Source organism: Nipponia nippon, unplaced genomic scaffold, assembly GCF_047370975.1.
Source record: "Nipponia nippon isolate SJK-2023a ecotype South Korea unplaced genomic scaffold, ASM4737097v1 scaffold_2, whole genome shotgun sequence".
Classification (NCBI taxonomy): domain Eukaryota; kingdom Metazoa; phylum Chordata; class Aves; order Pelecaniformes; family Threskiornithidae; genus Nipponia; species Nipponia nippon.
In genome coordinates, this window is record NW_028262336.1 from 1,939,554 (window position 1) to 1,952,752 (window position 13,199).

General features: G+C 45.4%; 1 protein-coding gene across 3 annotated transcripts; it reads right to left on the reverse strand.

Moving 5' to 3' along the window:
• Window positions 1-1,867: 1,867 nt before the first annotated feature.
• Window positions 1,868-12,366, reverse strand: HAO2 (hydroxyacid oxidase 2). 3 transcript variants are annotated; one of them, XM_087757780.1, is made up of 8 exons: window positions 12,255-12,366; window positions 10,439-10,490; window positions 8,800-8,951; window positions 7,701-7,984; window positions 7,120-7,335; window positions 5,169-5,327; window positions 3,435-3,504; window positions 1,868-2,159 (listed from the first exon to the last, which is right to left on the reverse strand). In XM_087757780.1, the coding sequence occupies exons 3-8, from the start codon at window positions 8,930-8,932 to the stop codon at window positions 2,104-2,106; spliced, it is 918 nt and encodes a 305-aa protein (XP_087613906.1). In that variant the 5' UTR covers window positions 8,933-8,951; window positions 10,439-10,490; window positions 12,255-12,366; the 3' UTR covers window positions 1,868-2,103. The 3 variants fall into 3 exon arrangements, with proteins under 3 accessions (XP_087613906.1, XP_087613907.1, XP_009458788.2); XM_087757781.1 differs by having other exon boundaries at window positions 7,701-7,780; window positions 10,439-10,591; window positions 12,255-12,343; XM_009460513.2 differs by having other exon boundaries at window positions 10,439-10,591; window positions 12,255-12,343.
• Window positions 12,367-13,199: the final 833 nt, after the last annotated feature.

The following is a 13,199-nucleotide window of genomic DNA, read 5'->3' on the forward strand; positions in this document are numbered from 1 at the left end:
CTTTCATGAATGTACAGTCCTAGTTCACCTAGCCTCATTTAAAAGACCCGCTTAAGCCCGAGTAGTTAAATCAGTTAGTTAAACTCTTTACGGAGAATCAGCTTATTTCCAGTTACACCAGCCCAATTCCCCACTGATTTACACACCACATTTATAACAAAGACCAAATGTGCACACAGGGGTTTTAGCCAATTTAAATAGATGAACCTTACACCTTTACTTGGACAGCATTATATAAAGGTTAAAAAACAAGTATTGTTAAAGTCCTCCTGGGGAGAATAGTTCAGAGTAAATGCTCATGCTACAACCTATTGACACAGACAAACCCCAAGGGACATCAGCTCCAAAGAATACAACATCAACAGACTTCTGCCCTGGCTGCAGGACCCTGGCTGCCCCCACACTGCCTCAGCTCTGCTCCCCAGCCGCTGCCTCAGCTCTGGGCAGCAGTAGGCTTCCTTGCTTTCCTCGCTGGGCAGCCAGAAGGCAGCTCTGGCGTTCCCACCAAAGGTCCGTGACACTGGGAGGCTCGTGTTAGTCAGTGATATACAGAAATAACAGCCTAGACGAGGACTGAATTTTTTCTGAAGAAAAATAATGGGGAAGGGGGGCTGAGGGGGACAGAGAGATGATGCAAGGAGATGGAACGAGGAAGAAAGGGGAAGACTAGGTGGTGTAGCTGAAGATTGTCCTCTAAGGAGTGCTACAGAAAAGGAACTATCCAGGTAAAAGAGAACTAGAAGAAAAGAAAGAAAAGAAAGAAAGAAAGGAGAGAGAGAGAGAGAGGAAAGAAGGAAGGAAGGAAGGAAGGAAGGGAGGAAGGGAGGAAGGGAGGAAGGGAGGAAGGGAGGAAGGGAGGAAGGGAGGAAGGGAGAGGAAGGGAGAGGAAGGGAGGAAGGGAGAGAAAGAGAGAAAGAGAGAAAGAGAGAAAGAGAGAAAGAGAGAAAGAGAGAAAGAAAAAAGGGAAGGGAAGGGGAAGGGGAAGGGGAAGGGGAAGGGGAAGGGGAAGGGGAAGGGGAAGGGGAAGGGGAAGGGGAAGGGGAAGGGGAAGGGGAAGGGGAAGGGGAAGGGGAAGGGGAAGGGGAAGGGGAAGAGAAGTGGTTATTCAGGACCCATCACCACCAGGTGATGGCAGGTGGGTGGCACAGCCAAGGGTGTGCTTCCTCATGGGGAGGCAAGACCCATGTCTCTGGAAGAAACCCGGACAGGGAAGGAGGGATGAGCACACATTCCTGTTACTTTGGAGAGCAAGGGTTTATGGTGCTCTACACTGGCAGCAGGCTCTGCACCGTCTTCCGAGAGCAAAGGCCACGTGCTGCTCGGGTGGTGCCGGCAGCTCCTGCCAGCTCCATCAGCCTGTGCTGGCCGCGCTCATCCGTGGGCAGAGTCCAGGGCACCGGGTGAGTTATTTACGCACTGCTACAAACTTGTGCTGTGCTCTGAGAATGCATAGGTCCTGACCGCTGCTTGGATGAGTTTGCCATGCAAATTAACTACGTAGTGAAGGAAGAGGCTCTCTCAGCAGGGAGCACAGGGTGTTGCTTTGGTTACTAGTGATTTCATTGCTCTGCATTTAGAAGCAGTGGGCAAGAACTGCCCCCACCTCCAAAGGGGCAGCTGGGGTGCCTGTTAGCTGACGCATCTTGTATCTGTATCTGGTAAGAATTCATCCAGGAAAGCCCAAGCTATGGAAGATGTCAGCCACCACACTGACTGCCGCGGAGCGGGAAAGGTGCGTAGCTGGAGCTGCAGCCAGGCTTGGTACGACAACCAAGTGGAAGAAGCAAGCGACATAGTTTTCCATGTCTGGCTGCCTGATGTAACAGAGATTGGGAGTAAGGCCCAACACAGGTAATGCCACAGAACAGCCAGTTTAAAGTAAATGTATTTAAGCAAGTAACAATTACCCAAAGTGTTAAAGAACTCATTGGTCTCAAGAAAAGCAGAGAATGGCCTTTGCTAACACGGACCCTTTCCCAGTCTCCTCAGAAGTTTCCTGAAGGCCTTATCAGATTCTTATTGCACATTCAACATTTGCACCTCCTTTTTCTCTCTTCAGTCTGGTTGGGACCTCGGGGTGAGCTGCCTCTGTTTGGTGGGCGTTCACAGCTTTGAGAACTGAACTAGGTGTCGGCCAATCTCTGAGACGCTAGCACAGCCTGAAATAAACAGAGAAAGGAAAGATGTTGGTGAGAGAAAAAGGTCTATGGATGAAACTTGGAAGATCCCCTCTCTGAAACATGGTCTAGTCTTGTATGAGCCATGGGGGATAGGTTGGTACTCAGCAGCCCACTCACAGGAGCCCTACTCCTCAATGGCATCTTCAGCAAATTTGGTTAGGCAAATATACATGAAAATAAAAGATCCTTATAACAAGCTGAGCAGGAGCCATCTGATCCAGCCAGAAATGAAAGGCAGACAGAAAAGACACGGGGATTGCTGTGTGTCAAGTGACCAGAGGTGGAGATTTGCATTGACATTTCATTTGGTCAAATCTGGGTGGAATTTCACAACCCTGCCAAAAAGGTCACAACCTGCTATTCTTGCCGAGTTCAGTGCCCTTTTTCATGTAAAGAAGTGTGAAAGCCTCCTGGAAAATAAACTTGTAGGAATCTTTACTAGTTGAAAAAGTAACCCAAAAAACCAGCCTATTAAGAAATGCCCGATGGGATTTCAGTTCCCGCCTCCCAGTCAGCATTGCTATCCGCTTGCGTTCACGGTCACTAGAGCATGAAAATCTTTAAAACATGATTTGAAGTGGGATAAGACCCTTTGCTGATGTCTGAATACTTCTGCACTGGATCTGCACGTCGTACTTGTTCATGTGTGAAACTGGAGTTTGTACTGGGCTGTGCAAATTTGCTGTTCAGTGAGGGGGTCAAAGATGGCAGCTACAGGTAGGAGCAGAAGTGAGAAATGCAGAGTGAGTCACAACAGTAAAAGCTTGGAGGAGACACAGAGGCTTTTAAACTACGTGGGATGCAGAGATTTGAACCTGCATCAACAGACTGTATTCTCTAATACACAGAGAAAAATTCTGCATCCATTTTTTCCGACCTTTTCATACAGCAAAAAAATTGATTGCATTTTACCCTGGTAAACATTAAATTAAATACTGAAAAACATCTGCTGCAATGCCCAGCGGAACAGAAATTCCACGTTTTGCTCAGCTCTACTTAGCAGTTTTGCATTTCTTTAATTGGGTCAGAAAGCTGCTTCAACCTACTTCCTCCGTGCAAGCTTCATTGCTATGGCACCTGAAATGCCAAGTGGTTTCACAGGCAGCAAAGAATCACCTTAAATACAGCAACTGGAACCAGCACAGCTCACATGGATTCCCTTTTTGTGACCCATCCATCAGACTTCTGATTTTAGATGGCTTGCACGCAGAAACCTCTGTATCACCAACTAAAAACAACCTGCAAAATGCTTACCAGCTAAGGCCATTGACAAATGAAACTCATCCTGCAGGATTCTCAAAACCTCCTGAAGACCTTCTTCACCCTGCTCCAACAAAGAAAGCAGTCAGGGTAAAAGGAGCGCTGGCACAGAGCAATGCTGCGGGATGATTGCACTGTGAGAGCTGGGACAGTCCCTTAGGTCCGTGCCAATTCCAGTGTCTCGTACAGACGAATGATTAAAATGATATGATGGATGTGCTCAGTTCGTCACAGATTAATTTAGATGCTTTTCCTTTTGTGATACATCTGAACAGGGAAAGAAAACAAAGCTGTTTTTCACTTCTGACATTTTCTAGCTGTTTTTTTTTTCTTAGCTTTCAGCTAACCTCCACCAATGGGATTGTTTTAAAATGTCAAGCCTTACAACGCTGACAGTATTTTATGAAGTAGTGAGAGTTTTATATACGGTACAGCTTTAAAAACTTTAGTTTACTCAAATAGCGGACTGAATCTTTAAAAATAGTATAGTGTGTTTTCCTCTGAGCAAGTGACATCAAGAAGCTCAAAATCATGTACATATGGTTTTGATCTTATTGTAAAATATTGGAGGATTTTTTTCTTTTTTCTCTTAAATTTTATTTCTGTTTCTTGCAATAAAGAATGCTTTGGGTGCAGACAACGTCAGCGCTTGTTCGTGCCCTTCTTCTTGTATGCTAGGGTAATGCCACTGAGATACATCTTTAGGAATACTCCATGGAATATAACATCAAAGCACAGTTAAATTCAAAAAATCCCATCTCCTTTCTGTTCGCATTGTGGGAAAAACGCAGGCAACTCACAGCAACACCCTTTTCACGTTAGGTCCTTTTTCGCTGTTTCCTGGCAACAGAAACCGTGCTGCCAACTCTTCCAGGTTTCTCAGAAGACTCAGGTGATTTCTTGCTTAAAGCCTAGCTACTGGAATCCACAGCCATCAACCACTGCACAGGAGTCTCATTTAAAAGATAGGAAATGTTTCTAGATCATAAAAGTAAATATTTTTTTTTCTAGACAAAAGATTGAAAGCTCCAGTCCAGAGGCTAAAAAGCAAAAATTTAGCAAAGCGAACAACCAATACAATTACATTTTAATTATATTATGTTAACCTTCTGCATCAGAGGCCTAATTCATGACTCTGGATCATAGAAATATGCTAGCAGTTAAGAAGCAGCAAAGCTGGAACTGAGATAGTAGTGGCACCCAGGTACCTCCAGGACACAGTTATGCTCAGTCTTGTCCAAAATGTTTCAGACATCAGCAGGATGGAGTTCTGTATGTATTTCTGAAGAACCCATAACACCACTATGAAATAGCTGTCTCAAAACCATATATTGTTTCCAAGTAAGCCGACAGCAAACAAAATTGTCAGACTCATCTTTGTGGCAATTAAGCCCCCCATCCAATTTTCAAAAGCACTGATTGTCCCGAGTCCTATAGTATTTTAGTACCAAACTGCAACACCAAGAAATCAGGTCCCATAAAACAATGTTAGCAGCTTCAAAATCATATTTGAAATTGTAACATTCAGTGGTATTTTTAAATCACAGAAAATGTCTGGTTTTGATTCAATTTGTGGTGTTTCCACTTAAAATTCAGCAAAACCAAAAAAAAAAAAAAAGGGGTAAGATTCTTTACTGGTGAAAACTCGTCTCTATGACTTTTAAATAACAACAACAGAGTGTTGGAAAGTATGAGAAGCAGACATGCAAACTCCAAGCTCCTACTCACCTTGTAAGCTAGACCCCATAAGGCTGGTCTTCCAATAAAGACACATTTTGCTCCCAGTGCCAGTGCTTTTAATACGTCGCTTCCTTTTCGTATTCCACCATCTAAATACACTTCGACTCTGCCTTGAACTGCCTCCACAACCTCAACCAGGGCATCAATCTGCAAAGAAGCAGCCACTCTCACCTTGAGCTCAGCTTTTGATTCCAGAAGAAAGCGGAGATATTCCAAAGAGACAAGCAGGGATGCGATACTGTAATAGCATACCTTCTTGAAGTGAAAAGTGACAAGGCATCACACATAGCTCGGCACCAAAGGCTGCAGAATAAAGTGCAGCTCCCTGTTCTGTTTGCCAGACAGTTAATTCCATATCCCAGTGCTTTGCTTATACTGATATTCTTTGCTAGCACTTCTGATAAGTGAAAAAGTAACATTTTCACTTGCTTTCTGAAGGATTTTTAAAATAAATTTCAATGGAAATAATTGTCGTTAATATCTTACTTTCATTTGAGCCAATGATGAATGAGACAAATGTCTGTAAAAAAGGCTGATGTCAAACTTCTCCGTGCTACTGCCCAAATTGCCTACACTTACATTTCAACCTAACCCTGGTGACCACCTGTCAAAGGCCTCCTCAAACCCCAGAAAGCATCTGTGAAGGATTTCATTTGCTATGTAGGACAGTCAAGGTATCTTTTCCTCCAGGCTAAGTCTCCCGATTCCCTAAGGTCTTTTCTGTAGAGCACGGCGCAGTGCCAGGCTGGTAGAGCAGGGCAGTACCATGCAGAGATGCTGGCAGTATAATCAGTGGCAGGACACTAGACTTAATTAACTTTCCTTCCCAGCAAACCCAAAGGTCTCTTTTCTGCAGTCTCCTATACTCTTTTGCCTTCTTCTCATCTTTTTAAAGTAGAACAGCTATAACTAAGATTAGTAAGTAGATTTTTCCAATTGGTCATAATTTTTTCCGGAATTTCAGACTGAAAACTTTCAGCCTGAACCTTCCCAGGAGTAGCTCACCAAGAGCAAGGACAATAGCTTCTGCTGCCAGGCTTGGTACCAGAGGAGTAGCAGAGCTGAACTAGGTTTCTACTGGTTTGTCTGTGTATGTAAAGAGACTTCTAAGGTAGAAGAGCAGTTTAATGTGGATGCCATTTCCATTATTATGTCTTTAGCATTTAGATTTTTTTTTTAAATCTTAATTGTTGGCCTTGACATAGAATAGAAGAGAATTCCCTGCTGCCTATTTTTATTTTACAGAGGGAAACAGAGAAAAGAAAGTCCGTAAGATACTATGCAATACAGAACTGTAAAAGAAGAACAATCGGAAAAATTGTCAGAAGCCAAATAAAAGCAGTGAAATACACATGCGTCCAAACAACCCCCAATTTCTTTGTACAGATTAAAAAGTGGGGGAATTTTTCTTCAGATAAGTTATCCTTTTTCTGGCTCAGGAAAGTCAATAAATTCCCATTTAGACTTGAGTCTGTAAATACGCAAGCAGACCTCTCACTAAATCTAGCTGCATTGTTTGTGCGTGTTTTGGCAGATGTGAACAATGAGAATACATTATGCTCTCATTTGTACATTTTTGGTTCCAGAGCTTTGTTTTATTTTTGCTGCAGTGTGCAAAGAGTATGTGTGCACTGCACCAGCTAATGAAGACATAGGCAGAAAACTTTTACTTAGGCCAGTAGTTGATCTGCAGTTATGTGGGTTCGGTGCTGCTTACAGAACCCTCCCAAGAAACTGAGAAAATACTCCAGTGGGTAGCCCATGCCAAGGCATGCATCTTACCAGTTTAAAGCTAAAGTGCCTCTGCACACATCCACGGCCACGCAAGAAACACACAAGTCCACCAGAAGCATATATACAAAGACGAACATAGAGATACCCAGGTTAGCACAAATGTGCGTACAATAAACACCCATGGGACATCTGTTTTCTCACTTACGGTGGCAGGTCCTCCATCCAGTTGCCTTCCACCATGATTGGACACAATAATTCCCTGAACTCCATGTCTCACTGCCAGCTCTGCATCTTCTTTCGTCAAGATGCCTTTGATGATGATGGGCAGGTGGGTCAGGCTCCGCAGCCAGTAGATATCGTTCCAGGTGACTGAAGGATCCAAGCTGTTGGGTGGCAGTCCGTACTCAGAACAGTCATCTCCCTACAGCCATAGGACAGAAGGAAACCTCATCTGAGCTATAACAATACAGAGGCCCCTTGATGTCTTTCCCTGCCCTAGAACAGATTAATTAAACTTGCTAACAGATATGTTCATCAGCTCCAGAAAGCACGTGTCTCTGGAGGAGAATAATTACAACGGGGATGGAGATCAGTGTCTCTAAGGCAGCTGGACTGGGATTTTGAAGCCAGAACCCAGGCTGGCAGGAGGTCAAGCCAGGACACTGCAGAAGGGGAGAAGATACGCCCTGGGTACAGCAGATGCCAAAGCAGCAGTTACCCGGTGGTTTTTGTCTCATGTGGTACCCACCAGCACAGTGAATGAAAGGATGGGCTCGTTTTACAAACCTCAAAGGCTCCTTCCAAGTTCTTCACTTTCATGTGGGGAGGAAGGCGGAAACCATTGCGGACATCGTCGCGTCTTTTGCCTGTGTAGGGCAGATCCGCGGTGAGGACAAGGCCCTGGAAACCCAAGGCCTCCGCCCGTTGGACCAGCTGCTGGGAAACCGCCCTGTTGCGGTGGATGTAGAGCTGGAACCATTGGAGGCCGCCAGGGGCGGCCGCGGAGATCTCCTCCAGCGTGCAGGTGGAGTACGTGCTGGCAATGTAGCAGGTGTTCATCGCTTTGGCCGCTTTGGGAGGTATTGGAAAATAATCAGAATCAAGGTCATTTGACAACAGGTACAAAAGCTTTCCATACACAGTTTGCAGAGAACACCCGAACTCCTGTTTTACTTATATCCTACCAAACACGGCTCTCTACCAATTGGCAAATATGCCCCTGGGGTTAAAAATGGTTATATTTACCATCCGCTGTTGGAGGATCATGGTTAAGAAAGCAGAAAAGGGAGAGGTAATTCACCAAGTGGTGCTTTCATTTTGCACTATTTTTTTTGTAAAAAGCATGAACTTTATAACTGCATCCTCGCAGGAATGTGCTGGCAAATGCACTCTGTGTACCCAGAAACACACACAGGAAAAAAGGTATTTCCAGGGCTCAGCCCTCCAAACCCACCACAGAATTTGGGAAGAGAGGTTACACTTTCCTCCAAGGGAGACACTGTTCTTACCAGTAACAAGGAATTTACAGGCTGAGTCCCATCCACCACTTTTACATCCTATCTGGAGCCCACAGCACTGAGGACCTGTGTGGTCCTTGGTGTACACCAGAAATGTGTCTGTCTTAAGTTTGCAGCAGCCTCCACAGGGATGATCTTGTAATAGTGGTAGCTGGAGAAGTAGAGGAATGTCTATATGGCTTCCCATGCACTTTGACTCACCAGACCCCAGTGGGTCATCCACACAAAGGGGTGTCAGAAAGTGGGAAAGGAGTTTGCCCCTTCAAGCCTGAAGATTTTGCTCAGTCACACTTCAAGTCATCCTAACAGCTTCTTGAGGCTTTTCCACAAACCCCTTTTTGCTACATGGCAACAAAGCAGAAGAGTACCTCTGGCTGTGCTTTTCTCTCCATCAGGCCATGCTAGCTGGTGGAAGCCGGTAGGGGCGATTCCTACAGGAAAGCTGATTTCAGTCCCCAGGAGCTTCGTCCTAATGTCCATCACGGATACGTCCCGCAGCATACGTGGCCGGAAACGAATTCTGTGAGGCAATAAAACCCTTCAGAATGGTAGCTGTCCAGTGGCTTTTCTGAAGTTTCATGGAAACCAGGTTGTCATTTACCTATTGCAATGCAGGAATCTGAGCCAATAGTGAAAACAGCATATAACAAAGGCTCTCTGTCCTTTCTGTTCACTTTTAGAGGTCAGTTCAGCGAGCAGTTCAGCCACTTCCAATTTTCATTAATCCCATACTCCTGCTCACTGGCCATAGTATATCATTTCTGCATTTTCCACTTCAGCTCACCAGCTCTTGTTCTCCCACTGTCCATCCCACAGTTTCCTTCTCCTTGCAGCCCAGTCCCAGGTCTCTGCCTTCCGTGCCACCATTCACTGTACATTGTGCCTGCCCTCACTGTCGGCAGCGTGTTCCCCAAATCCCATACTAGTTACACACAGGCTTCCTACTGTTCACCAATGCTCCCCATTGCATCTCATTCTATTATAGCCACTCATCCCCTTTCCTGTCATACCCTACCCTACCCTTCACCTGGACCTTCAGCATCCCTTATGCCTCATAGAATCTATGTCATATTCAGACTAGCACCAGAGCATGCAGTGTATGTCATTCAGGTATTTTGCTTGGGAAGCACCTTGAAAGGGCAAGGTGTGAGGAATCTTAGAATCACAGAATCATTTAGATTGGAGAAGATCTTTAAGACCATTGAGTCCAACCGTTAACCTAACACTGCCAAGTCCACCGCTAAATTATGTCCCTAAGCACCACATCTACCTGTCTTTTAAATACCTCCAGGGATGGAGACTCAACCCCTTCCCTGGGCAGCCTGTGCCAGTGCCTGACAGCCCTTTCGGGGAAGGAATTCTTCCTAATACCCAACCTAAACCTGCCCTGGCGCAGCTTGAGGCCGTTCCCTCTCGTCCCATCGCTTGTTACTTTGGAGAAGAGACCGACCCCCGCCGGCTCCAGCCTCCTTTCAGGCAGTTGCAGAGAGCGATGAGGGCTCCCCTCAGCCTCCTCTTCTCCAGGCTGAGCACCCCCAGCTCCCCCAGCCGCTCCTCCCCAGCCTTGTGCTCCAGCCCCTGCCCCAGCCTCGCTGCCCTGCTCTGGCCACACTCCAGCCCCTCCATGGCCTTCTTGGGGTGAGGGGCCCAACACTGAACACAGGATTCGAGGGGCAGCTTTGTCAAAGCCAAGTACAGGGGGACAATCCCTGCCCTGGTCCTGCTGGCCACACCGTTCCTGATACAAGCCAGGAAGCCATTGGCCCTCTTGGCCACCTGGGCACACTGCTGGCTCATATTCAGCCGGCTGTCGACCAACACCTCCAGGTCCTTTCCCACTGGGCAGCTCTCCAGCCACTCCTTCCCAAGCCTGTAGCATTGCTTGGGGTTGTTGTGACCCACATGCAGTCCACCACAAGCTTCTAGGCTTGTGAAGTCCAAACACTTGCACAAAAATTTAGTTTAAAAGCTTCCACTACAACACCCCTCATTTCCTCCTCACCTTACCTTTTATATGCCAGGATGTTTTCATCTCGGGTGCTACAGTCATCTGCTCCAGCTGCAAAAAAATCCCAAGCAATCTTGGGTAAATACTTTTTAGCATAAGCTTCGAAGTCTGAAAGACACACCATAGCCATTGCCAAGAGAGGCTCTGGGAACCTTGAAGAAAAGAATAACATGGAGCGGAAATTAGATCCCTGAACCGTCATTCTCTCTCCCAGGGACTCTAATGTCACTTAACGCAAACCTTGGGCCTATCTGTCTTATAGAAGAGTTGCTGAGAGGTTCTCTCGGTCTATCTTGCCATTCATCCTCTCCCCTAGTACGAGGAAAACTTGCAGCTGCAGCCATAAGAGCAGGAAGAAGCTTGCATCTCTGTGCCTCTCCTTACTCCGTCTTAATGAACAGAAACCCAAAGAGGACATTTTCAGTCCTCTGCTATTTTAAGACACAGCAGTTGTATAATTCTATTATAAATTCTATCTTAAAACTAGCTGGGTTATTTGTTCCACTAATTCTCCTCAAAGGTTGGCGCAAAACATCATTTGCTGGATTGCCCCTTAGGATGACTCCCTGACTGAACAATTAGTTATGGAGCGCAGTGACTAAATTCAAGCTCAAAAAATCGGGAAGCAAGTAAATACAGAGTCTACGTCTAACCTCCTCTAGCATGAATGCATTGTAAAACTATGTCCAGACTCTGAGTGCCAGTCACTGTCAAGGCCAGAGCTGTGAAAAAACAAAGTATTGTCTACAGATCTTCATTTCTCTTTTGTAACAAATATCTTCTGGGTGTTTGCATTACATACGGCAGCATTGATACCTGCTAAAAAAGGAACATATGAAATTTGGACAAACTATGAGAAAACACTGGCAAAAAGCAACTTCCACAACATGAAACATGATTCTAAGAACTACCCTCAATCTTTCAGGGAATGGAAGTGACGTTGGGTGACCTAGATGTTTCATCAAACCAACATAAATGCTGCCTAGCAAAGCCTGCACTTACATGCTTTTGAACCAGCCAGGACTAAAAGCTATGCAAATTAATGTTTCAGCAAACCATGCCCGTGTGCGAGGAAACATGTACAAAACACAGACAAAATCAATTTGCTAAATCGTTTGTTGCAATTACTTCTGCAGCTCTGATTAAAATAGGTATTGTGCAAGGTATACAAAAACATGAAGTTTTAAAACAGCTGTGGTTTGGGCCTAATTTTTCTAAAAATGTACAGGAAGAAATAAATACCCTAGTTTTCAGGATTAGCCTCCCACCGCAGATCAGGAGGGGTTAGAAGTTTCACCAAAACCAGTCCCATGTGTCCAATGCTGTGCATTTCTGGCACGGATAAACACATAGGTTACGTACACAGATCCAACCTGTCAAGCTGCAGACATGGATATGTCTCACCGGCTGAGGTGCCTGTGTACACACATGGAAATTAGGACTCACAATTCTCCGTTAGCAAAGAGCCAAAGATGAGGGGCTCACTGGGAGATGAAGAAGCAGCGTGACTGAAAACAGTATTGTTTTGTCTCCTCTGACAGGCATTAGGTAGCAGGTTGTAAAAGTGTCCCAAGCCCTCTCTGTATGCCTTCAAGACATCAAGCGCTGCTGATAGCACAAGTCTTCATATGTCATATATCGTGATATACAGTAAACCACATATCATGACTTCTGCTTTTCCAGCTGTTAGAAAGGTCAAAGCCAGCAAACACAAAAAGATAAACCAAGTCCTCTCATGGCAGACTAAATGGGAATTTTAAACAACCCCGGCCCGGTCCTCATTGTCTCCCAATTCAGACCTCAATTCAGACTTACTTTGGGTTTAGGGGAGAGCTGCAGGAGGGAAGATCCTCTCCTTCAAGATCGCCTGCAAAGGGGATGTAGAGGACGTCTTTTCACTGAGCAGCTGCTGTTTTTTCTGGAGTCAATAAGCAACCACCAGAGATTAAAGCTCAATCCTGCGGTAAACTTTGTACTGTTTGTATAACACTAACTTTGTTTTGCTGTCAGATGATAAAAAGTTCCTTTCAAAAACACGCATCACCTTGTCAGCAACGCGATTGCTTGGGACACGGCACTGGGGCTGTGCTCTTCGGCCGTGGCTGAAGGGAAGCAGCAGGATTTCAGGGGTTTTGACCGAATCCCTAAACTGTTGGTAACTTGCTGCTGAATGTGCTACAAATCCCACCAAAACGATGAGCCACAGGCAGTGTGAGCTGTTACAGCCCACAGCTACAGAGCCTTGAGTCTTTACCACCATGTGTGGAGGACATTTTTCGCTTCCTACAGTATATGAATACGTAAAGTACCCTTTGTCTTCTACCGTTTTTAAAGGGTTATGAGTGCTGTCGTGATCCAGTTGCTCTCCCACTTGGCCTGCAGATTCCCTCCTTTGGCTCCCCACCCAGCCATCTCCCAGGAGGACCACAGGTCCTCTCCCTTTCCTTGGAGCTGGTGAAACTTCTCTGTGCTTCCCGCTGCCTCCCCTGCTAAGCGTTACAGACTGGGACTGAGGTGCCAACAGATTTATGACATTGACTTAAATTTGCAAGATATGAAAAGTAAACACTGGACAGTTTTATTTATCTCTTAGGTTTTTTTAAGCCTTTCGGGTTCATGTTTTCAATTTTTCTATGCAAGCATGAGAGCTTGAAACTTTGATTTTTACTAACTGAAACTTGAGATATTTTTTCTCATAAACATCTGGTGCCAGGTGCAAAGGGTAAGGCAGAAACTTGTGAAAACATTCCCAGAGTTTTA